This window comes from Lygodium microphyllum, chromosome 2 (genome assembly GCF_053477565.2).
Source record: "Lygodium microphyllum isolate KBCC chromosome 2, Lygodium_microphyllum_v1.1.10, whole genome shotgun sequence".
NCBI classification, from domain to species: Eukaryota; Viridiplantae; Streptophyta; class Polypodiopsida; order Schizaeales; family Lygodiaceae; genus Lygodium; species Lygodium microphyllum.
Window position 1 is genome coordinate 151,148,192 of NC_141136.1, and position 26,400 is coordinate 151,174,591.

The 26,400-nt window shown below is 41.1% G+C and overlaps 1 protein-coding gene across 1 annotated transcript in view; it reads right to left on the bottom strand.

Moving 5' to 3' along the window:
- Positions 1-2,765: 2,765 nt before the first annotated feature.
- The window catches only part of SCY1 (SECY homolog 1), a 57,982-nt gene continuing 34,347 nt past the window's right edge, over positions 2,766-26,400 (bottom strand). Inside the window, exons 4-8 of the mRNA XM_087699623.1 lie at positions 8,455-8,754; positions 8,282-8,371; positions 4,715-4,838; positions 4,393-4,556; positions 2,766-3,554 (exon numbers count right to left, since the gene is read on the bottom strand). Coding sequence (XP_087555749.1) covers positions 3,324-3,554; positions 4,393-4,556; positions 4,715-4,838; positions 8,282-8,371; positions 8,455-8,754 — 909 coding nt within the window. The 3' untranslated portion in view covers positions 2,766-3,323. The remainder of the gene's footprint in view (positions 3,555-4,392; positions 4,557-4,714; positions 4,839-8,281; positions 8,372-8,454; positions 8,755-26,400) is intronic.

Sequence of the window (26,400 nt, forward strand, 5' to 3'; positions counted from 1 at the left end):
CATCTCCCCTAGTTCAAGTACCTCTAGTTCTAACGAGATGTCACCTACTTTTCATTTACAAATCTTTCAAGGTTGTGTTCTCCCTTCTACAATACATTTATGCTTGCCTATCTTCTAGTAGTGGAAACTCTCTTTATCCTTTTCCTAAAACACCAAAAGCACCTTCATTGAAGTAGAGATATGTGCACCCTAAGGTACTATGTAGGAAACTTATACTTGGTGTATATCCAAATCAAGGATTAACATTCCACAAACCTAACAGTTTTGGCCAAGGTGGAGACTTGGATGATTCGGCACTTCCATGACAACTTATTCCTTGGTTGAGCTTCACCCTCTTGGATTACCATGAAGGCTTCCTCTTGCAAAGCTAAGAGCTATAGCTTTCCTTGGGCCTACCGTGGACATTGTTTATTTCACAAATTTCCAACTATAGCACATACTTCACTTCTCTAATTCAATGCTTTTTCCCCTCTCTACAATTGTCAACGTGATGGGGTGAGAGGTAGTGGTTACTTCTCCTTCCACCTTTTCTTGGTGAAGGGATGGTTTCTTCCATGAGTACTTGTAAGAATTTGGTCATTGGATCTATTTCAACATCTCTTTGTATCGTCTTCTTTTGTATCAAGCCAATCATCATTACAAGAGGGCACTTAGTATGTGAACAATCACTCTCTGCAAGGGCATTACTCAAGAGACACCTACTACATTAATGCTTCCCATTTTGCATTACACTTCACATATCCTTCACATTGCATAGCATTTTTCCAAGTTGTCTTGGCATAGATGAAAACTTGCAAGAGTAAGCATCCATTCAAATGAAAACCCTTAATGTTGTGTGTAAGCATTTCTCTTGTTTACCTCTTCAAAGAGTGGTCAACTTGGATTCCCATGCACAATGCTCACATTTGTTGTGTTTGCAATTTTCCCTTTTCTATGCCATAAGATCTTCAGCATTAACACCCCTGCCAAATGATTGTTCCTTAAAAGCTATCCTATTGTCAGCTATCCATTTTAAAAAGAACCTACCATCAGATTGATTCGCTTGGGCCACCAAGTAAGATATCCATCGCATCCACAATCCTAATAGGGCCTTGGACAGTCCATCCTGATACCCATGGTCCAATGCCTTGATCTCTTTGGGGTGGGATCTTTTCAATACAAGAAAGCCAAGTCACACTCTCTCGTCCTTTGGGAACCTTTTTGGGCTCGAGAGGGGGTGTCCAGCAAGTAAAACTAAAGGCCTCACTTAAGGGAGGTTTACCATGCTTTTTGGCGTGCTTTTAACTCCACAAAAATAAACCCAAAATTTTTATTTTTAACAAAATGACATTTAATTTGACATTAGGACAACTGCCCAAAAATCTCTACTAAAACATATGTCATCAGTAGCCCATTTCATCCCTCATCATTATCATCTCCTTGCTCCCAGCCATCAGTCATCAGCGCCTTGCTGGCACAACCTGTCCTAGAGACTTCTGCCCTGCTGTCCAGGAGCTGCCATCTGTTGCCACCCTGCTCCAGAGGCTGCCGCCTGCTGCCCACCAGTGTGGTTGTCCTGCCTAGAAGTCCTGCCACCTGTCCAGATCAGCTGATGCCTGCATCAGCAAAATCATTAACAGGACTACTGCGTTTTTGCTGCTGCCTGCCCTGTTTCAACACGATCAGCTGACATCATCACCTGAAATCTGGCCTGCATCTTCAGCCTGCACTGCTGTGTTTCTCACTTGTATGGAGTCTAGATAGGAGGCATCCTGTTGTACAGAGGACTGCATTTTTCTCCCTCTGCTTCTGTCTACATCCAAACTATTCAGAGTGGAATGCTGCTGCTGCATTCTGGGATTCATCTCTAGTACCACACACCTCTGGGAGCTGTTCTCAGAGAGTCTGACACCTATCTCAACTCTCACATGTCCCCATCCTTGAGAAATGAAGGTTTGAGCCCCCTTTGTAACATTCTTTATTTCTATACACCCCCTTCTTCATTGAAAATTCATCGGATTGTTTTTATCGTGTGTTGTACAGTGTTTGTCTGTCCTAGCATTTCCTTACAACCTGCAAGTGAAGGTCAGACCTGCAAAAATGGGCAACTGCTCCTTAAAATGGTCAAAATGATACATAAAATGCCAAGTGCCAATAGCATAATGCTGGGCAGGTCTACACAGGCAGAAAGCAACCAACAAAGGTTGTCCAATGTGCTGCCGCCACCTCAAATATTGGGATGAATGTTGCTGAGCAAGCATGGAAAAGACTGACAGAGATGACCAGTGCCACAGCTCCAAATGTCCTTCTCTAACTCAGACTGAAGCTCTCAACCAAGAGATGGACATGGATCAACATGATAGAGAACCACTGTTAGTTGATAATTATCCAAGTAACAGAAAGTGAATCAACAACAAATCAATGATAAGGAACAATTATCACTGCACAAAACATGACCTGCTTAGTTAACAACATGAAGGTTGCGACAAAGCACAGAGATTTGCTGCTTTGCAAAAATAAAAAGAGCAATTTTCAAAGGCAAAATGTGTTTCTCCCTTGAGCAATTTTCAAAGACAAAATGTGTTTCAAAACATGACCTGCTTAGTTAACAACATGAAGGTTGCCACAAAGCACAGAGATTTGCTGCTTTGCAAAAACAAAAAGAGCAATTTCCAAAGACAATGTGTTTCTTTGGTAATAGCAGCTGCACTGGTACAAGCAGAGGTCTTACTACAGCCCTTGAGTTTCTTATTAGCAATACTAGACAGCACAAGCTTGTAAAAAGCAAGATGAAGAAGCTTAGAGGGACAATTATTCATGTGTTTGCTAAGCAAGTTATCAATATACAAGAAGAAACATATATGCAACCTTAGCAGCAGGTGTACTTGAAGGTTCGTTGGACAGGCTTATTCTCATGCAGACTCAAACACACCAAAAGCCTCTTAAGGCTGCTAGAAAAAGAGGTTCTCAAGTCAAGCTGTACAAGCAGATGTCCATGAATTTCAAAGCTCACTTTAACACTGAATGTCAAGTTATACAAGGGGACTGCTCTCATCAATGCAAGGCACATTGCTCTCCTCAAACTTATATCAGAGTACAAGGAATCTGGCATCTTAAAGCTATACATCACCCAAATGAACTTTTCAAGGTTGATTCGGTCTTGGGAAGGAGAGTTCATTGACAGCTCCACCAACATAAAGTGTTCACATTAGCCAGATCACCCCATCGTGAAAAAACTTGATGATAGCTCGATGCCAATATAAAACTTGAAAGCCTGGCATGACCAATATTGTCAGTATGCTGTGCCTTCCATAGTTATGGATGATGAAGCTTCTCAGAAAATGTTAGCCATCTTTATTCTCCAAGTCATAGAAGTCAATAGTCTCATACTTCTGTGATATTATCTCAGCCTGGACTTTTCTTGCAGTATCGGTAGCACAGCCAACAAGAATCAATACTGATGTTCCAGCAAACCCTCGGAATGCTGTTAAATGTGTGGCACTCTCTACCAAGGATGGTGCAGCTGCCATGATCCCAAGAAATGCAGACCCTAGTACTGAGATCCGGCCGAGTACCTATTAAAATAAGGCTCACATCAACTTCCTGTTTTAAAGAACTCAAAGCCGCATTTGACTGCAACGGCAAGATTGACCAAAATAATTTAGAAGTACACAGCAAATTTGACCTATACGCAGGTTTCATGTTTCCTTGCAGAAAGCAACTTTTATCAACCTAGTGAGTTACTCCAGCATGAGTATGAGCTGTCACAGCATATTTGTGTCTGCTTTTTGAACTGAAACTTGAACACCCTCAGTTATGGTTTGCACATTAGACACCACAGGGAACTGATGCATTTGCCAAGTTGGCTAGCCAACACCTTACTATATCTTATGACAATATATGCACAAAAGCATTCAATCAATGAAAGGTAGCCTGTTGGTTATGCATGCCACAGCTTTTGCATGTTTGGATGGATTGTTTAGTGTCAGTATAGCACTTGATTTGCACACCACATATTGCATTCGAGCCAACTCTATTGTGAGAACTCTCTCAAGTATCTACTATGACATAATCATACATCATCACCTTGAGATGATGAGAGCAAATGTAAGAATGTGTGATTCTATCCATGAGTCTATGCAATCAAAATATTGTAGAACAAACATACACATTTGTGCCCTCAAAAGTAATGAAGAACATATAAAAAATCTCTCTTCCATAATTTAACTTGTTCATTCGCAGAGAGATTTAGTAAGAGGTATAGCCTTGGCACATCACATGAGCTATGCAACGAATCAACACAACTGAACTGATAAGTTAAGATTCCTAGAAGGTGACAGAAAATAACTACGTTACTACTCTAGTAAACCTTGTTTTAAGGGAAAACCAAGTAATCATAGAAAATATGCTTACATTCTGTATGAAGATTGCAGTAGACTTTCCAGGTCGAATTGTTGGAATGGAGGCCCCTTGTCGCTTCAACTGGTCACTCACATCATCAGGATCAAGCTGGAGGAAGGTATAAAAGTAATTGAAGAAGGCAATCAAGAACACATTTGTTGGTAGATAAAGAGGACCTGAGCAACACCAAGAGAGAAGTTCATTGAGCAGGCCAAGAATATTGAGAGGACTGTAAGTTACAATTGTCTGGACCTGACACCACAGTGAACAGGCTAAGAATAATGAGAGAACTGTAGAAGTCATAATTGTTGGAAAAGTTAAGAAAGTTATGTACCTCCAGGATAAAGTGCGTTAGCTGCACTTTTAAGAGCTGTTGCTCCTGTGAACCGAGCTAAAGCGCCAGGGATGGCAAGTGATGAAGTTGAGAAAATTATTGGCATTACTCCTGAACTGTTTACCTGTTGCAAAAATCAGAATAAAAAATCATTTCCCCTTCATCCCCCAAAATCAAACCCACCCACCCTGTCCACCCCTCCTTCCTCCATCCCTCAGTTTGGGCAACTGTCCTGCATCTTTGAGCCATTGGATGCTTCCTCCTCCAGATGGGGTGGCCCACAGATACCAACCTTGTCTAGAAGCTTTTGAAAGCAGCCAGAGCTCATGGCCAACCTTGGGAAATTTCAAGTCAAGCTTCAACAGTAATACAGAGAATATGAATACAAGACTTCCAGAGAAAGGGTTAAGATAGTAGCCTGATTCGTTTACTCAAGCATAATAGTTTTATCCTAGTATTAGTTCCCCTATCCTCTACTAAGAGACAAACCTGATGCCTTGTTGTAATCGATCAAAACAACTGAGGGTAGAAGCAGGAATCTGACCTTGGTAAAATACACAATAACCTCCTATAACACACTTAGTGGATTTCACATACCCAAACTTCATCATGACATGGGCACCAACAAAATCAGAGGGGTATGCAATGTAGCTTAGGTTAGAAAGACATTGCTTTCAAGCCAACTAAAGATTGAGATTTGGATTTTTGATAATCTACTCTCTCTACTATCTATGTGACACTATTAGTGGGCTTGATCTGAGGCGTGGAGGAGTGAGGGATTTGAGATAGGTCACAAATTCACAAACCAGCTAGTATAATACAGAGCAACAGATTGGTATAATACACACCAAGACATCACTCACTCACACATCTACTTCACTGGTATGCTGAACACCTTGCTAGAGCCTCATAAATTGCCCGTTAAAAACATAGCTTTATCCAGACTACTTCTTGCATGTCAAACCAGATGTAAAAATACCAATTATCTTCAACAGTAAGTTTTGGCATGACGTTGTCGGAGGGGTTTTAGTCGAAAGGTTGTATCACTAGGGATCAAAGAGAGAAGGAAGTAGAGAATAGGAGATAGAAGAGAAGAAAACAAATAGGTAGGAGGTTCAAATGAATCCCAAGAATGCTGGAAATCAAGTTCTCTTCAAGACATGTCCATACATCATGAATCAATCATAAAACCTTTTGCCAAGTTTGCCAAAGCCTTTACATAAGATAAAAACAAAGCTCAATGATTCAAACTTTGCATGTATTACGTGTAAACTTTGCTGAGAAGGGAAACAAAAGCCTTGTATGGGACTCCAAACACACTTTCGCCATGTGTATTCCTAGTTATTACAAAAGTCATAAGCTAATCGTAATGGCTAAACTCTAAGACAAATGGTTCTTGGATTATTTAGACAATGTCTAATACTACTCGGAAGCAATCTCCAAGCATTAGATCTCTTGGAGCTCCCTCTTATACCCAAAAATGCGCACCGAACACTAGCTTCTACTCTATTGCTCAAATGGCAAATCTAATGGTTCCGTTGGCTTCGAAAAGGGGGTACAACCCTAGAATCCCTAGTCAGAATTCTCGCGGATTGCTCCTTCTCCCCCCTTCTCATTCAGAGTGTTGTTTACTACCAGAAAATTGTGATCATGTGCCGCGTCAATTCAGAACCTCTTATTTTTCCATAAGATCTCCCAAAACTAATTGAAAAGCAACTTGTTTTTTGCATCTCACCCTATTCTAGAAGTTTTCTACACTTTTTAGGATATTTTTAAGAAATAATATCCAAAATATTAAAGATAGGCTAAAATTGTCCAAAAATATCGTATTTTTGAACCATCCATACTATGGACACTAACACTAATGACTGATATATCATTGACTCTCTAGATTAATACGAAAGCCGGATGACGATGCACTCCAAGGTTTTTCACACTGTGTCCGCGTAACGACACGATATCCATCCCCTCTAAACTTGCGCATCCTTTGGTATGTGTCAAAGTCCTAGTTGTCACCAGATTTAGAGTCCTCATCCTCTACATCCATATCCTTTGGTTCTTCATCTTCCATATCTTCTTGACTAGCCCTTGTATCGGGACCACTATTTTCATCTAGTTCTAGCAACTCATAGGCAATAGATTCCCGCCTCTTGAATAATGTAATTCTTTTTCCAGCTACTGAAATTCTTATGGCTATTCCATCCAGCTCATTTAATGCATAAGTAGCATTATCAAATACCTGTCTTACCACATAGGATCCGAACCCTCGTTTGGAGACTTTATGCATGGCACTATGCTAGTTTTCCAAACTATTGTCATAAACCAACACCCAATCTCCATCTTGTATGCTTCTTGACCTCAATCTATGTCTTTTGTCAAACCATTTCTTGTTTTGTATCTTTGCTACCCTTAACTTTGCAACTGCTGCTCAATATCTTTTGACTTCCTTTCCAACTATCTAATACGTAAGGCCAACAACTCCTCTCAATTCAGCTCCTCTTCTCAAGGTAGTGCACTCCATGTGATTGTCATCTCTTCTATTGGCACGATAGGTTTTTAACCGTACATCAATTTAACAGGCATATATCCTATAACAACACTATGAGTTATTCTATCAGTTTACAAAGCATAAGGGAGCAATCGTGGCCCCTCTAATATCTAAAATATCAAAAATAGACTAAAATTGTTCAAAAATCTCGTATTTTTGAACCATCCATACTATGGATACTAATATTAATGACTAACATGATATTGACTCTCTAGATTAATAAGAAAGCTGGATGATGATGCATTTCAAGGTTTTTCACACTATGTCAGTGTAGTGGTACAACAGCGTGTCTATTGAACTCTTAGGTTTTTGGTTCACATCTAGAGATCCCTCCTGTCTAGTAAAATTTAGATATGCCAATATTTGTCTATTAGACATAAGAAGATCACTCACTTCATATATCTACTTCATTGGTACATTGATTACCTTGCTAGAGTCTCATAAGCTGCCCATTCAAAACATAGCTTTATCAAGATCATTTGCATCTTGCACAATATGTAAATAAGAAAAATCTCCAAAGGTCAATACATTTTGGTGTGACGAATCCATTGCCCTTTTAAAGATATTGATATAGGTATCTTTCTTTCTTCTTAAAACCCACCCACCCCCCCCCCCCCTTAAAAAAAAAAGAAAAGGTGTCCCACCACCACCACACACACATACAAAAATTAAAATGAGAGAGAACTTATTTACACTTACATGTGTCTATGAGTGTGTCCTTTCTCCCTGATTTACATCCTATTGTCACTTCAGCTTACTCTACAGTTCTTTCTACATTGTCACTTACATGTGTATCAATGAGTGTGTCCTTTCTCCCTAATCTGAATTCTCCTGTCACTTACATGTGTGTCTATGAGTGTGCCCTTTCTCTCCCATTCACATCCTATTGTTACTTCAGCTTACTCCTCTAGGGATCCTTCTGATGCAACTCTCCATATCACCTTTCAGATTCTGCTGGTTATGGTTCAGTTTGACGCTATTTCAAAATGAATGACCATCTTATCGTTGAAAGAACTAACCTTGAATGGAAGATATGCCGCTTTTCCAACTCCTCTTTTGTCAAATGTATACCTTGATGCATAATTAATAGGAATCTTTCTTTCAGCCTCCTGTTGTGAATGGACATATTTGTAAACATTTGTGAAGTGCAAACCTCTGAGCAACATGAAAGAAGAGTATCACAATAACCAACCTGAACATATACAATACCAAGAACCAGAAGAAAGAAAGAGAGTAGTATAGCAGCAAGTCCGGCATAGTTTCCATCATTTAATGCTTGGAATGTAGTCCTTCCAATTGAGGCTGGTAAATATGAAACTATATTGGTAAATATCAAAAAGGAGGTTCCATTTCCCAGCTTCAACTCAGTAATCTGCTCCCCAATATATGTGGTGATAACAGCTCCAATAGTCAACAAAGACACTGAAGTGATGGCCCATTCAACACTGAAATCGTAGACGTACGGTCGAATGTACAAGATTTGCCCAATGGCCTGACAAAAAAGGACATAATAGAGTTGAGAATGCTTCTTTCATCCCTGCCTTTGAAAATATGAAACTAAAGAAAAGCAGAAAATTTCTACATGGGTCACCAAATGGTAACCTTAACAAGTATATTCATGAGCACAAGTAACAACTAGATGGCAGCAAGTCAAATCTAAAATTATGACCATTTTCAGTACTCAAAAACAGCAATACTGCACCAAGTTGGGTGCATTAAAGCATTTATGTTATCAATGTGACTCAAGTGAATGTCGAAAGAAACCATCTTTTTTTTTCTTTTTGGTTTTTTTCTGGTGCTTTTATTTGAGAAGGAAGAGTAGAGCATGTAGGCAAGGAGGAGAGAAGGCCCCAAGGATGCTACCACTGCAACGAACTAGTACATTCCTAGAAAGGACATTCAAGCTTGCATCTATTATCTGTTGTGAGAAAATAGGACCAACAATGGAGAGAGAAACGAGACAGTGACAGTGAGTGAGCTGCAGCAAGAGTGTAGAGTGTACTTGCTGAACTGATAAGATGGAGTGAAAGTACAACCTAGTTTAGGTCATGAGTTAACCTAACCAGCCTTCCACCAACTAACTAGGGTTAGGCTAACTTACTTTAGTTCCTAGTGTCACTACTTTAAAGGCACTAGGTACACACTATACATTGACACTTGAATAAGTGTCCACACCATACGAAATACATTGGGCACTACCCAAAATTACTTACTTTTAACACCCCCTTGCAAAGCCAATATCATGAAGTACAATGAGAATCAATCACCAAAGGGTAATAAGTTTAAGGGCTTTTGAAAAGCCTCAAACTTCTCACGTGGTAATGCTTTGGCGAAAATGTCTGCAATATTTTCTTGTGTGGGTATATACATCAAGCCGATCTCTCCTCCATAGCATCTCTCTCTGACATAGTGGTAATGCACCTTAATGTGTTTTGTGCAAGTATGAAACACAAGATTTCGTTCTATTGCAATAGCACTCTGACTATCAGAATGGAGGTAAGACCCTCTAATGGTAAATGTAGATCAGCCAACAATCTGTGCACCATACACATTCCACTATTGCTGTGAAGGCTATTCTATACTCAACCTCGCAAGACAAGGTAGCCACTATAGGTTGTTTCTTGCTTAGCCATGAAATGCATGAACGGCCCAAAAAGAACAGTGTCGACTAGTAGTTGCCTAGCGTCTACATCACTAGCCCAATCTGAATCACCATAAGCCTATAAATGTCAGTCTCCCCACTAAGAAATAATAATGTATATGATTGAGTACCTTGCAAGTATTTAAAGATCCAATTAACAGCTTGCCAATGTGTGGTCCATGGGTTGTGCATATGATGCTCACCTGAGATACTGCATACTGAATGTCAAGTCGTGTGTTACAAAGGTAAATAAGGCAGCCAATAGCCTAGCTTTAAATTGAAACATCATGAATTTTTCACCATCATGCATAGACAACTTTAAACCTAGCTCCATAGGAGTGCACAAAGGTTTGCAATCTTGTATATTAAACCTATGTAATAACTTATCCACATACTGTGACCGTGACAAGATGATACCATGTTGATTTTGGGTTAATTGAATCCCCAAATAATAGTGCAGATAGCCCATATTAACACAGCAAATGCATGTTTTAATTCAGACTTACAATCTGCAATATTTCCCTTTGTAGACCCAATGAGCAGCATGTCATCCACGAAAAAAATGATGATCAACAAGTCCCCCCTTTCATTCTTAATATACAGAGTAGGAGCAATTGGACTATTTTTGAACCCTTTGCTAGCCAAATATGCATCAATTTTTTAATACCATGCATGAAGAGCATGTTTAATGTAGCTTGCATACCATGTGCTCTTCCCTTTTAATCACAAACTCCGAAGGCTGTTGAGAAATCCACTTATGTAGTTTACACACTTCATTTAGGATCTTGCACTGACAGCCTCAAAAAGGGCTAGGGTCCACATTTTGGCCATTTTTCAATGAGCGCCCATATAGTGGTGTGCCACCCTAAACAACTTATGCATATAAATAGAAATCCATTCATTCATTCTTCACCTCTCTCTTTAGTTATTCTTCACCACCTTCTTCGGTCACTACTACCACTTTCCTTCTCTCACTAGCCCCTTCCACTCCCCTCACACTCCTTTAGGAGGACATTGTGGTTGGTGGCTTGTGGCTGCCTTCACCCTTCCTCTTCTACTTCAAGCGCCCTATTCCATCACCAAGCCTTGCATTTGGAGCATCTTCCACCTGGCATCACTATCCTCTGCTTGTTGTCAATACCCTTCTCCTTCACGCTCCACGTTCACCTGCGTTTTTCAATCTAGAGGTCTTCTCATTACCTAGCATCATCATCTTCAGCTTGGCATTAGCATCCTAGCCTCTCGTGACAATCTCCATCACCGTGCGATAGTGTTTTCATCACTCATCTATCATAGGGGCTGCTCGGACCTGCATTTTCTAGCTTGGCTCCTTCTTTATCACTTGGCGTCACTTATATATCACAAAGGCTGTTGGGACCTGCGATTTTGCAGCCCAGCTCATCCTCCATCATCTGGTGTTAGCATTTGGGATACTCTCCCTAGGTTTGACAAGTCTGACATTCTGGGATTTGCATTTTGCTGCTTAAGTCACTCCCTGGCATCAGAGGAGTGTGTTTCGCTCCCTTGACAACTAGTGATCATCTTCCACATCTTTGATGGCATCAAAGGACTGTGGTCCAATCCCTCAACGGCTTTTTTTCACCTTCCAATGATTACTTCAATAGCCCACTATCTAGAGGACTGTGTTTCGTTGCTTTACTGTGTAGGTTTTCCACAGATGTTGTCGCTTGATTCAAATAAGACAGTCCAGTTATCTTTTGAGCTTTAGCTCTGCTGTATTAGCTCTTTTTCTCATAGTATAATTCAATGCATCATCACCATGTTCTTCTTGTTTCCGAGTTTCTTCTCTCTCGGTATTTGTCGTATACACTTTATGTTACTCCCTGCAAATCTTACTGTCTCTCTACACTACCGCTTATTTTGACATGGTATCAGAGCATACATGTTATTTTATACAGAGATTGTGAGACATAAACATCCTCATGCAAATTCCCATTCAAGAATGTTATCTTAATGTCCAACTAAAGTACTTTCCAACCATAATTTGCACCCAATGCAATCACACGTCTCACCGTACTCATACAGGATGTAGGAGTAAAAGTTTCCCCATAATCTATGCATAGCCTTTTGCTACCAACCGTACCTTGTACCCCTCAATCTTACTATCACCTTTACAGTTGAGTTTTAAAGCCCACTTACTCCCAATGGCCTTATTACCAAGTGGTTTTTATGTCATGTGTGGCTGGCATTTGAAACTGGTCGTGTGAAAATGTTGCATTGTCAACAAATATGACATCCCTACTAACAAAAACCTTCTTGCACAGTTTATATCTGCCATAACCTTTGCTTTCCAAACTATGGCTAACAAAACCCATTTTATAGCCTTATCATCACGCTTCCCATGAAGCTCTTTCAGAGCATGCACATAGGCTATGCAACCGAATACTCGAAAGTAATCAACTTTGGGTTTCTTGCCATGCCAAGCGTCAAATGGTGTGACCGCCTCCAAAGTCTTTGTAGGTGCACGATTCAGTACATGATTTGCAAACTGAAGCCCTTCTAACCAAAATTTATGAGGTAGCCCCTTGCTTTTCAACATACAATGAGTCATTTCCATGAGAGTGTGATTCTTCCTTTCAACAACTCCATTTTACTAAGTTGTTATTTTAATAGTGGCTTGATGCGTGATGCCACAATTCAACAAATATGTCTCAAATGCACGAAACATATACTCCGTGTGAAGAAAACTGCTAGGGTTTGCACTGAGGACACACAGAGTATACGACCACGATAGAAACACAAAGAGACAAACACAGACACAGAGAGCAAAACTCAAACCCTAAACGCAAAACTCAAAACTCAAACATAGAAACTCAAATACAAACAGAAGAAGGGAGAGAGAGAACACAACTCTGAAGTGAATGAATGTTGTAAATAAATGTAAAAGTGTACAATGTGCTTAAGGGCAAAATGTGACGTCCACCGAAGACAGATCCCAAGTTTGTGACCACCAGTCGGAGTGTAGGAGTGTTGAATAGTGAATGGCAGCAGGCTGGTCACCAAAATGCAGCAATCTAGAGGCTGGAAACTGGTAAACGCAGCACTGTACCACTAATCAAAAGCTGAAAACTGTACACATGTGTTTTAAACAGCAGGGCCACAGCTGGAGAAGGTGTGTCGGAGAGTGTCAGGACCTGCAATGCTGTAAACGCAGGCTGAATGGCCCTGGCGATGATGGATGACAGGCTAAACAGCAGTCTGGGACAATCTGGAGTAGTCGCCAACAGCTGAGAGTTGTCGCCTACAGTAATGGATAGGCTAAGGATAATGTGGTTGCAATCAATGATGACTGGACAGCAAATGCAGACGAGCCGTAGGCTGGAAACTGGGCGCCAACATCAACAGAGGGTGTGTGGGCTGGTGTAAACTGCAAACAAGGATAATCGTTGAATGGGTGCAGCGTGTTTATTTATAGATGCCAAAAGGGTGCCCCAAAAATTAGGGTTTTTGGGAGGCCATTGAGACTCTCTCGGACCGCTTCCCTTTTTAGGGTTTTTCATTAATTAGGTGTGTTTTGGGACTCTTTAAGAATGTTAGTCAGTTGAAAAGCGTGTTTTAGCTCAACACCCCCTCTCACGCCCAAAACTGAGCCAAAAGGTTAGGCCAGCCACTGTGATGTTTATTGACCCCAAGGCGTCCCACACCAAAGCAGCCAGGGCATCGGACAAAGGGTGCACATCGGCTGCCCAATGGCCTACCAAGACTACAAAGGCAATGGTTATCTTACCAAGGAAATCCAAGTAGTCACCCTAGAGAGGACAAGGCATCAGACAAAGGGTGCACATCGACTGCCCAGTAGCCTACCAAGCCCTACAAAGGCGGATGGAACCACATGGAATTTTTTTTTTTTTAATAAGTGAGTTAAATTTTATGGGATGCGGCCGATTGAGTAATAGTGACCCGGAAGACGAGAGTAGGGAGGGTACACCTAGCACATCACAAAACAGAACAAGCTAACCCACCCACTCAAGGTATCGATAACGAGGAAAAATAGGTGATGAGGTATCCATGTGATAAAGGAGGATGGTGGTGTGGTAATAACAACCACCGGTGGAAACAGCTTAGGATCTGCTCAAGTGGTGCTCTGTACAATGAGCTGCAAAGTATGCTACATGCTGAAGAATGCTCATGTAGCAAGTGCCACTTGGAGAGTGTCCCTCATGGAAAAATTATTCACTTGCCCAAGCGCCCTAGTACAAGGATGATGAAATTATACAATGCAAAGGGTGAAGCCAATGTCGAAGACAAAGTGCTAAAGCCTGTAGGATACCAAGAAGGGTAGAAATCCCTCTCAACCTGGATGTAGATACCGAAGAAGAAAGAGGAGCCTGATATTGGTCTTCTGTGGTGCCAAGAACCATAAGGAATGGAAGAAAATGAAGTGTATGAAGTGGATGAAGCACCTCGCTAGAAGAGCAAGATAGAAGTCACCGCCATGATAGCATCAAGAGAGATGCTGCACGATCCGCCTTGGGAGGGGAAACCGCCATGCTAGAAGAAGAGCAAGCACTCCTAGGATGATGAAACCATGAAAGGAACGGTGCGCATCCCCACGTATCTAGCCCAGGTAGGATCAAAGCAATATGTAGGTTAGCCGTACACTGAAAGACAAAACCCTGCAAAAGAGATAAGAATCTGCAAACACAAAGGTTAGTGGTGAGATGCTCCAAAGCAAAACATAACAGAAAGAAAATCTAACTCAAAATAAATGCAATGATGTGTACGTGTGTGAGTAAATGCAGTGGAAGACAAAAGAATGGAAAAGCTAAGGACAATGAATCCTATAGACCTAACTCTAAGAGTCCGAAAAATGAATGCTAGACTAACCTAGGGTATCCGAAAGGACCTAGAGACATGCTAGGCTAAGAAGGTGGCTACCATCGCATACGTCTAGTAGCAAGGCTCTACCAAGGAAACGCTTGACGAGATGGAGAGGAAGATAAAATAGATGCATGAAGTGCAACGGGATCGAGACCTGCAGACCAATCAGTCAGTCCCTAAAGAGATGGGCTACTCGGACTGTACTCGAGCCACATGTCCAGCAACAACGGGTACTGAAGGAGCAGATGAAGCAGGAGTGGAAGGCATAGCCTCACTGGACTGTGCAGCCGCAGCGGTTTGTTGAGACTTTTTAGGTGGAAGACCTTGGGCCTTGAAGCAACACTCCTCGTCCACATGGCCTGCCCTCTTGCAGTGTGTGCAAAATTGGTTTTTCTTAGGGAGTTGCTGCCAGATAGGTCTAGATTCTTTGGATCCATCTGAGGAAGAGAAGTCACCCTTTGATTGGCTTGCCTTCGCATCTTACGAGTTCTTGCCACTGGTGGTTTTCCCTTCCGAAGAAAAGGCAACCAACCCCCTCTACTCTAAATAAGGCTATGATGAGGATTTCTTGTGGACTTGATCATGCAACCTTGCATAACACAAGAACTGACACCCAAACTCTCGCAATCTAGGTTGGGAGATAATGTGTTGAATGAAGTGGAAGTACTTTTCGGACAACTAATTCAAGAATAATGTAACCTGATCGTCATCTGACTTAAGAGAGCCAGTAGTGGCGAACTCGGTAAGTAACCGCCTATATTCAGCCATCTTGACTTTTCAGATCATCCCCTTCCTTAATAGAGAACTCTTGAAGCTCAAAGTTGAGATTGATGTGCCGAATACAATCACAAGCTGCATAGCGGTCGAGAAGGTGACTCCAATGCTATGACGCGAGCGGGAAGTGTTGCAACTCAGAGTGAAACTCAGGAAGCAATCCCTGCATCAGCTCAGCATTGCCTGTGGCATTGCGGGCTCTTCATTGACGGATGTAGTCAGGGTGAGTTCCAGTATAGGCTCTAGACCAATGACGAGGTCACAAAGACCCTGAGACTCGAGCACTTCTTGCATGAAATTAGACCAAGTGGTGAAATTTGACCCGTTAAAACGTATCTTATCTGTGAAGGCATTCTTGACTATTGCAACAGGAGTGGTAGTGCTCGGAGATGGATAGTGTAAAAAAGTGTAAGGGTCCCAAAGTACCCACCAAGCATGCGGTGTCGTGATGCTATGCGAACACAGTGTGAAAAAGCATAGAATGCATCATCATTCGACTTCTTATTAATCAAGAGAGTCAATGTGATCTGAGTCATTAGTATTAGTGTGAGTTGCATGGATTATCCAAAAATACTAGATTTTTGGATAATTTTAGCTTATTTTTTATATTATTTATTATAAAAAATTCGAAAAGTTTAAAAAAGCTTCTAGATTAGAATGGCATGCAAAAAGCAAGTTGCTTTTTCAGCCATTTATGGGATTTTCATAAAAAAGACAGATTGGCGAAATCGTGAGTGTCCCGATCGTTGTAAACAAGAAGAAAACTGAAGTTTGAACTGGAAGAGGAAGAAAGAGCGATCTGGGAGATCCGTGACCAAGTGTCCTAGTATTTCACCCCCCTTTCGGAGCCAATGAAGCCATCAGATTTGAGTTCCAAGCAGCAGAGAATGAGCTGTAATTTTGATGCACGTTTTGTTCTACGAAGAAGCTCCAGGAGATCTAATGCCTGGAGATTGCTTCTGAGTAGTGCAAAGATTCCAAGTTCTTTCAATACATATTGATTCAGTTCATTGTGTTTTGTCTTTGTCGTGTTTACCTCTTGTCTATTCTCTTTCTTCTCTTCCATCTCCTATCTCTACTCCCTTCTACCTCTAATCCCCAGTGGATTCGACCTTTCGACAAAAACCCCTCCGACATTGGTAAACCCGAGGTGAAAGGTCGTCAGAAGAAGGAAAGACAATATAAGAGAATCTTCGAACACAATCTCCAGTGATGCTTTGCAACAGTTGATGCAAAATATGAATATGCTTATGCAGGTACAACAACAACAACAGGTGATGCAAGCTTCTGCTCAAACAGAAAGTGTTGTGATGAATGCTTTGCAAGCAGTTGAGCGTGAGGTGAAGTTATTCAATGGCAGAAATGTATCTGCATATGTACATACCTATGCTCAAAAGATGGAATTCTTTGGGGTGGCTCAACCTGCATGGAGCCAGTATTTTATACGTGTTACCGTACATGAACTGAAAGCGCAGATTACTGAATTATACATGCAAGATGCTAACTAGGTAGTCTTCAAGAAGACACTCAAGAAAGAATTTTACATTGAGGATACTATTACGCGCCAGACTTTTCAGGAGTGGGTTTTACAACCCAATAAGGGTCTTTTGGCTACATAATTATTAAGAGAATTTAAAAGTCGATTTGAGCAATTGGATCTTGCAGAATAGCAAGCTCTTGCAAATCAGCAAATTGAATTGTTTCTACAGGTAGCTGATCCTGAGCTTTAAGAGAAGTTTGATGATTTGTTGGAGGATCAGACTACAAAGACAGGTTTGAAAACAGAGTGGAGACATGTCAAGGAAGCTGTTACTGCACTTGTGAAAAAGCACAGAAGAAAAAAAAAAATTGCATATCTCTAGCTTGCCCACTGTTACGAGCAAGACAGTTGATGTATCCAATAAGCCACCTACTTCTGTGGCTAACCCTATGGTTGTACCTGCTATTGTTCCCTCTATTAGGGAAGATGTCTTAGATGAATTGGTCAAAGGCATACGAGATCTTCAATTGAAGGTTGCAAAATTGAATAAAAAAGAACAAGAGGAAAGGGAACGGACAGCAGCCCCTAAGCCAGGAAAAAGATGTATGTGGTGTGACAGTTTGCAACATGAGAGAAAGGATTGTGCTGCCTATCAGCCTTGGCACGACAGCTCATCTTTTGGAAAGATGGCAAGATCCATGCACAAGAAACTGGATTGCCTCTTGCTTTGAATTTTGGAAAGGGAGGTATGCAGAAGTTGTTGGAAGAATTGGTAGTTCGAAATGCTTATGTGGCGGTACATGCTTCTACTTTTGGTCTACAGTTAGATAGAATGCATGACCAAGTGATGGTTGGTTTAAAGGCTGAAATAGGGACACATGCTTTACATGTAGCTGAAAAGAGAAAGGTCATTGATAGTGAAATGTTTCATGCAGGGCAAGACATTCGTGGCATAACTGGTTGGAAATCACCGGTAGATGCATATTCAATGTATGCATATTTAGCAAAGATACAAAACACGAATATACTTGTGGAAGAAAAACGAAAAAGAGATGAAGATATTGCAGGGACATCTAAAAGAATGACAAGAAGAAGTGTGGATCAGCCTAAAGCTGCAAATCAGTCACCTCTCGAGCATGTTATGGAAGAGGTCAGTCAGGAGCAAAAACACGATAACAAAAAAAAGGGCAAGCAACTAGAATATAAGTTGCAGTCTGACATTGAGACAACCACAGATCTTAAGAAGGTTCTTGAAGAACGGATCCTAAACAGCCGGGTAAAATTCACCTTGGGAGAGGTGCTTGGCATCTCCAAGCGAGAATTTCATGATGAGATCATTGACATAATTAAGAGGAAGCGTTAGTTTCTCGGTGATACCACTAGTGCATTGCTGCAATTTGAAGAGGAAACTGGTTTGTTGGGTATTTGGGCTGAATATGAGCATGGTTTGCTGGGTATTCGGGCTAAATATGAGTATAAAGTAAGTACAGGATTGTCTATGCAGAATGCTACTAAACAGTGGACTGCATGTGGAAAAGAGAAGAAAGTGGCTGAAAATGCATTGTCTTGTAGCAATATGCATGGTGGAGTAAGGCAAATGCAACAATATGGGGAAGAGACTCTAGAATTTATTCCTTGAAGTCACTACACAAGGAATCATTGGGCTAGGGCTACCACTGAAACGGTAGTGAAAATAGGGGAATGTGAAACTCCCTGTGTTACTTTACTTGACCATGGTGTCATTGAGCGTGGATTGTATGAAAATGGTGCATGGCCTGTAGATACTGATCATGGTTGGCGTATGAGGGCTGCAAATAATTCTTCAAGAGAGCTTTATGCTGCATGTCCTAATATAAAAGTGATAATTGGTGATGTACAAGAAGAGTAACACTTCTTTGTGCAAGATAATTCCTCATATGCAGTGATTTTGAGACATCCCTATATTACAAGAGTGCGTATGGAAACAAAGGTGCTTGATGATGGTTCTGCTTATGCAAGAGTTAGAAGCAAGGATGGGAGAAAAGCAGTCCAATTTCTTACTGTTTGTGTTAATCATCCTAGAAATCGGGATACACTTCGAGAGTCTCCTTTGGCTCCAAATGCAAGGGAATTTAAAGACCTGGATTTTCATTAAGCTCTGTTGTAATGCGAGGCTGCAGTAGTACTATTCAAAGAATGCACATGCCTCTTTATGAAATGAAGCATGTATTTCCTATTGGTTATTCTCAGTTTGTAGCAAACAGTTCATGTTGATTTAAGCCTATGGAAGCTATGTGCAAGGCTAAATGCATATCTATGAAACGGGCTACTAAGGAATTGAGAGCATTGGGATTGTTAGCTGAAAATGATGGCATTTCAGCCATCTTTTATGGGCTGAATATTAATGACACTATGGCTGAAATTTCAGCAACTATACATGCAGAAAATGAGGCTGAAAACAGAGTGTTGTCAGTATGTTCTTTGGATATGTATGATGTTATAGCTTTGTTTGCTCAGCAAGAAGGATTACAATGGACTGAAGCACTTGTGGAGACAAAGTATAAGACAGTTGACAAAAAGGTGAAACCAATTGCTTTGCCACTTCCACCAGAGAGTGAGGGTATGTATGAAATAGTGTCAAGGCAGCCAAGCTTACAGGATCCTAAAGATATATGTCATTAGTTTACATTTGAAACATTACAGGGATTGAAAGTTGGTGCAGAAGGGTTTCTTTTGTCCGCTAAGAGAGACTGTTTTATGCGGATGTTGGCTAGGCATGGAAAGGCATTTGCATTTCAGCCAAGTGAAATAGGCTGTGTGGATCCAAATGTTGTCTCTCCTATGGTAATATTTACTGTGCCACATGTACCATGGAACTTGAGGCCTATTCCAGTACCTAAAGCTTTCTCGCCAAAGCTGATGGATTTGCTAAATGAAAAGATTCACATAAAGATCTTGGAGCCCTCTTCAGCCCCGTACTCAAATCGTTGGTTTATTGTGTCCAAAAAGAATGGGGCTTTGAGATTTATTCAAGACATGCAACCTGTCAATAAAGTGACCATAAAAAATGTGGATGCAGGTCCTGTGGTTGATGAATTTGCAGAGCCTTTTGCAGGCAGAGAGATCTATTCCTTGGGTGATCTTTACTCGGGGTATGATCAGTTTCAGCTTGCAATTGAAAGTAGGGATATCACAACCATGAAGACTCCCTTGGGGTTAGTACGGATATGTACTCTTCCACAAGGTGCAACAACCTCAGTGGCACACGTGACAAATGCTATGAATAGGGTACTCAGGGATTTTATACCACAATTAACAATGCCCTTCTTGGATGATATTCCAATCAAAGGGTGTGCACTGGATGAATGAATGAAAAGATGGATGCTCATGGATGCAGACACTTTGTTGCAAACCATATTGTGGATTGTGAGAGGATTTTGACGCATCTAAAAGATGTGCATTTAACTCTTTCTGGACAAAAGTCTGTCTTTGGAGTTGAAGAGGTTTTGATTGTTGGGCATATGTGTGGTCCTTAGGGGCAAAGACCATCACTAGCAAAAATAGATGGGATCGATAGAATGCAAGATGTATGCACAAATGTATCAGAGGTGCGTAGATTCTTCGGTGCATGTGTGTTCTATTTGATATGGATTCCTCACTTTGCACATGTGGCCGATGCTCTATATCAACTTCTGAGGAAAGGTCAAAGATTTCATTGGGAAAGGAAGCATCAGAAAGCAATGAAGAAATTGAAGAAACTCTTAAAATATGCTCCTACATTGAGAAAGGCTGACTATTCACATGGAAAGCCTGTCATTATTACTATTGATACAAGCCCAATCGGGATTGGATGGGCAATTGGGCAAGATGATAAGGAAGGGCAAAGATATGCAATACGCTTTGGTGCTAAAGTATTGACTAAACGACAGAGAAGATATCCACAGGTAAAAAGAGAATTATGGGGAATTGTGATAGCCCTTAAATGTGATAAGGAGTATTTTATGGGTGCTCATGTAGTCATTGAGACCGATTGTTTGCAGGTATTGGGTATGATTACTAGTTGTGCTACCCCGGACATTGCTATGCTCCGGTGGATTGCATACATCAAATCTTTGAATCTTGAATTTCAGCATATTGCAGGAAGAGATAACCCAGTGGCAGACATGTTATCTCGAGCACGCTATAAGAATGAAAATGAGATGATGGATGAGAAGAAAGAAGATGAATTTCTTGCGGCTAAAAATGATGTTGCAAGAGTGAATTTAGCAATGCAAGGTATTGCTACAACATTAACTGAAGCTTGGACAACAAAGAGAAGACACTAGAGATGTTTTGCATCTTGTGTAGAAATGTTTCTAGAAGACAAATATGCAGGAGAAGAGTAGCTGAGAATTGGTCAATACCTTAGTACATTAACAAAGAGAGATGAATGGTTAGATGAGGAGTTTAAGAAGATCAAGAGGAAAGTCTATGGGTTTTTCTTAAAAGATGGATACTTATGGAAACATGCTAAAAAGAAACAAGGTATGCCATTGCAAGTTTTGGGTGACAAAGCTTCACGAGTAAATGTTATGCAAGAATTTCATGAAAGCTTGTGAGCTGGTCATAGAGGTGTTTGGGGTACTTTTGCAAAGATCAAAGAAAGATATTGGTGGCAAGGTATGTATAAGGATGTTGCTCACTTTGTGGAAACATGTACGACATGTCAAATGTATTCATCTGTGAGACATCGGGATGGATTGCAGCCCACATATCCATTGTCTCTTCATTTTAATTGGATGGTGGATTTGGTCACAATGCCTACAGGTCTTTGGCAAATGAGATATCTTGGGCTTGCTCGTGAAGACTTGACTAATGAAGTGAAAGGGAGAGCTCTACGTACTAAGACAACAAATGCCTTGTGTACTTTTCTCTTAGAAGAGATCTTTTGTCAGTATGGCTGTGTGGGAAAAATTACAGCAGATAGGGGTGAGCTAGATACAGATGAAGCTCATGATTTCTTTGCACAGTTGGGGATAAAGCTTGCTTTAACTTCAGCCTATAACCCTGAAGGAAATGAAAAAAGTAAAAGAGGTCATCCACCTATTGTAAAGGCATTGGCAAAAGCATGTGGAGAGAAGGTAAAAGAGTGGCCACGATTACTCCCTTATACTTTGTGGGCTGACAGAACAACTCATAGTGCCGTTACAGGATATATGCTTGTAGAATTTATATATGGTCAAAAGCCTATCATGCCGATAGAAGAAATGACAGTCACATGGAGTGTGCTACCTTGGAAGGAGGAGTTGAATCAAGAGAAGTTATTGGCCTTACGCATTAGATAGTTAGAAAGAAAGTCAGAAGACATAAAGACAGCAATTGCAAAGTTAAGGGCAACAAGGATACAGAACAAGAAACTGTTTGGCAAAAGACATAGACTGAGACCAAGAACTATACAAGATGGAGATCGGGTATTGGTTTATGATAGCAGTTTAGACAACCAGCATAGTGCCATGCGTAAAGTTTCCAAAAGATGGTTTGGACCCTATGTGGTAAGACAGGTATTTGGTAAGATACATATTTGACAATGCTACTTATGCATTAAATGAGTTGGATGGAACAGCCATAAAACTTCCGATAGCAGGGAAAAGAATCAAATTATTTAAGAAACAAGAATCTACTGCCTATGAGTTGCCAGAATTGGAAGAAAATGGTGACCATGATATAGGGGATAGCTAGGAAGATATGGAAGATGAAGAAGCAAAGGATATGGTTACAGAGGATGAGGACTCAGAATCCGGTGACAACTAGGATTTTGCCACATACCGAAGGATGTGCAGGTTCAGAGAGGGTGGATGTCGTGATGCTATGCGGACACAGTATGAAAAAGCATGGAATGCTTAATCATCCGACTTCATATTAATCAAGAGAGTCAATGTGATCTGAGTCATTAGTATTAGTGTGAGTTGCATGGATTATCCAAAAATACTAGATTTTCGGATAATTTTAGCCTATATTTTATATTATTTATTGTAAAAAATCCGAAAAAGTTGAAAAAGCTTCTAGATTAGGATGGCATGCAAAAAGCAAGTTGCCTTTTCATCCAGTTATGGGATTTTCATAAAAAAACAGATTAGCAAAATCGTGCGCATCGCGATCACTGTAAATAGCTTGAAAACTGCAGTTTGAACTGGAACATGAAGGAGTGATCTGGGAGATCCGTGACCAGGTGTCCTAGTGTTTTAACCCCCTTTCGGAGCCAACAAAGCCATCAGATTTGGGTTCCGAGCAGTAGAGAATGAGCTGTAATTTTTATGCACGTTTTGTTCTACGAAGAAGCTCCAGGATATCTAATGCCTGGAGATTGCTTCTGAGTAGTGCAAAGATTCCAAGTTCTTTCAATACATACTGATTCAATTCATTGTGCTTTGTTTTTGTCGTGTTTACCTCTTGTCTATTCTCTTTCTTCTCTTCCATCTCCTATCTCTACTCCCTTCTACCTCTGATCCCCAGTGGATTCGACCTTTCGACAAAAACCCCTCCGACAGCGGGTAGTGTGCAAGGTGGATCCATAGGTAGGGATGGGCTGGGCATGGTAACCACATGAGAAACCCAAGAAGATGGAATGGGAACACAGAGAGCAGAAGATGGAAATCCTTGAATAGGTATAACCCAAGGAGAGTATGAAGATGCACCATAAGCAGAGAATGGAAACCCCTACGTTTGAGTGGTCATGTGAGATGTGAAGCTGGGGATAGTGAGAGAGATGTCCATCACAGTCGACCCAAGAGTTATGGCTGTGCTCATTTACTGAAAGGTAAGAGGCACTCTCTTAAAGGTGACATTCCCCCTAACAAAGTACCATGGTGCAAAGAGGTAAAGAATGGAGTGAAGGAAAATGTGCTAGGAGTGGAGATGGAAGATCCAATCCCCAGGGTATGTGATGCAAATGTGGAGTGTAACCCAAGGTATTGGAAAGATGATGAGAGGTGTTCAAGGTGTAATATAGAAGAGGGTGGAATGGGAGGGAAGTGAGAAGTGTGTGTGACATGCTCAAATGAAACAGAAGCTGTAGATGTACCTGAATCTGCTTCGTGAGCCCCCTCTATTGAAGTTCACATATGCAAAGCCATCTGGATTCTGTATCTCAAAAGAAGAAACAGGCGAGGGTTTTGATTTATGCAACACAAAAGAATTGTACAAACCAGACATTGGATCTCACTGAGAAGATGAAGATGAATTGCCAGACGTTCCAAATGTCATATGTCCTTCATGATCGGAGAGGTGGCCAGCCTCACCAACCGGTCTGGATGTGGTAGCAAAACTAGTAGGAGAGGTGTAAACATCACCATGCTTGTTGAGATAGTACTCCTCAAAGTCCTCCTCTATCATGTTAGTGAAATTTAGAATAGGAGTAGAAGAAGAAGGTGAAGGTGGAGTGTCGTCCTCCTCACCGAGTCCATAATGCCGTCGCAAGGCCTCCAATGATAGAGAAGCCTGATAAGACATTATAGAAACTGGAGAAGAAGGTGGCTTGGACATTGTGATTCGGTTACAAGTCGTATTGTGTGCCTTGCACAAAGACTCTTTACAAGAGCACTGGCTCTAATACCATGTGAAGAAAACTGCTAGGGTTTGCACTGAGGACACACAGAGTGTACGACCACAACAAAAACACAAAGAGACAAACACAAACACAGAGGGAAAAACTCAAACCCTAAATGCAAAACTCAAAACTTAAAACTCAAACCCTAAACACAAAACTCAAAACTCAAACACAGAAACTCAAACACAAACAGAAGAAGAAAGGGAGAGAACACAACTCTAAAGTGAATGAATGCTATAAATGAATGTAAGAGTGTACAGTGTGCTCAAGGGCTAAACAGCAGGGACACAGCTGGAGAAGGTGTGTTGGAGAGTATCAAGACTTGCCATGCTGTAAACATAGGCTAGCTGACCCTGGCGATGATGGACGACAGGCTGAACAGCAGTCTGGGACAGTCTGGAGCAATCGCCAACAGCCAACTGAGAGCTGTTCCCTTGGACAGGTTGAGGATAATGTGGCTGCAATTGATGATGCCTAGACAACAGATGGAGGCGGGCTGCAGGCTGGAAACTGGGTGCCAATAGTAGCAGAGGGTATGTGGGCTGGTGTAACCTGCAAACAAGGATAATCGTTGAATGGGGCAGCCTGTCTATTTATAGATGTAGAAGGGTGCCCCAAAAATTAGGGTTTTGGCCATTGAAACTCTCTTGGACTGCTCCCCTTTTTAGGGTTTTTCATTAATTAGGTGTGTTTTGGGGCTGTTTAAGAATGCTAATTAGCTAAAAAGCATGTTTTAGCTCAACACTCCCCCCTCTATCTATGTAAAGTGTTTGCACTTTAAAACTAGTTTCAGCCTCAAGCTTTGCCACAAGATGTTTAAAATGCATGAACACTTCAAATTTGGCCTTCAGCTCATACACCCACGTATACCTTGAGTAGTCATTAATAAATGTAAAAGTAAAAATGACCCCTAGGTACACATGTCCTCATGGGACCACAAACATCAAAGTGAATAAGCTGCATTTTTCAAACAACACGTATTGCACCATCCTTTTTTAAGGCAAACCTGTGCATCTTGCCCAAAATACATCTCTCGCATGCACGAGGAGGTGCAGTCTCCACCAGAGGCAAAGCATTTACCATATGACACCTCTAAAGGGTCATCACACTACCAAAGCTCATATATCCATAATGGGTATGCCAAAACTCCACATTCTATATAGTGGGCATAAGACTAGTAACTGTCAGAGCATCTTAAGACTGTCTATCATAAGTGTCTAACAAGAATAAACCCTTGTACAGGGTGCCAAACAACCTGAGTGCACACTCAATCTCTCTATCTTTGACAATGCATTTGTCATTCTAAAGTGTCCTGAAAGCCATACTTATCGAAGGCAGAGATAGAAAACAAGTTCTTTGTAATGCCAAGCACAAACAATACATCGAGAAGTATGGAGTCAGAACCATTTGCAACAGTAATAGTGACTATCCCAATACCACATACATCGTAACTACCACTATTTCCACTATTTGCACATGTGACATGCTTCCCAAAAGGGGCTGAATGCAAAGAAGTAAACAAGCACTTCCTGGAAGTGATGTCCTTTGATGCAGCATGTGAGAAATGCATAATACACGACAGAGAGCAATCACTGACTTTTTCATGGATACACGACAGAGTATGGCAGATACCACTACTACTGCCACACAACCTACAGGAATACATCATCATTGGACCTCATCTTCTGTAGGTGTCCCTTTGGATAGAGCAGTGGCACTTAGCCGGTCTAGGCGCCCACGTCCACCCGGACGAAGGCCTAGACATCCACACCATAGACAAATTAAAGCCATCATTGAGCGCCACAGGAGACAAATGCCAAGACGCCTTAGCTATGCA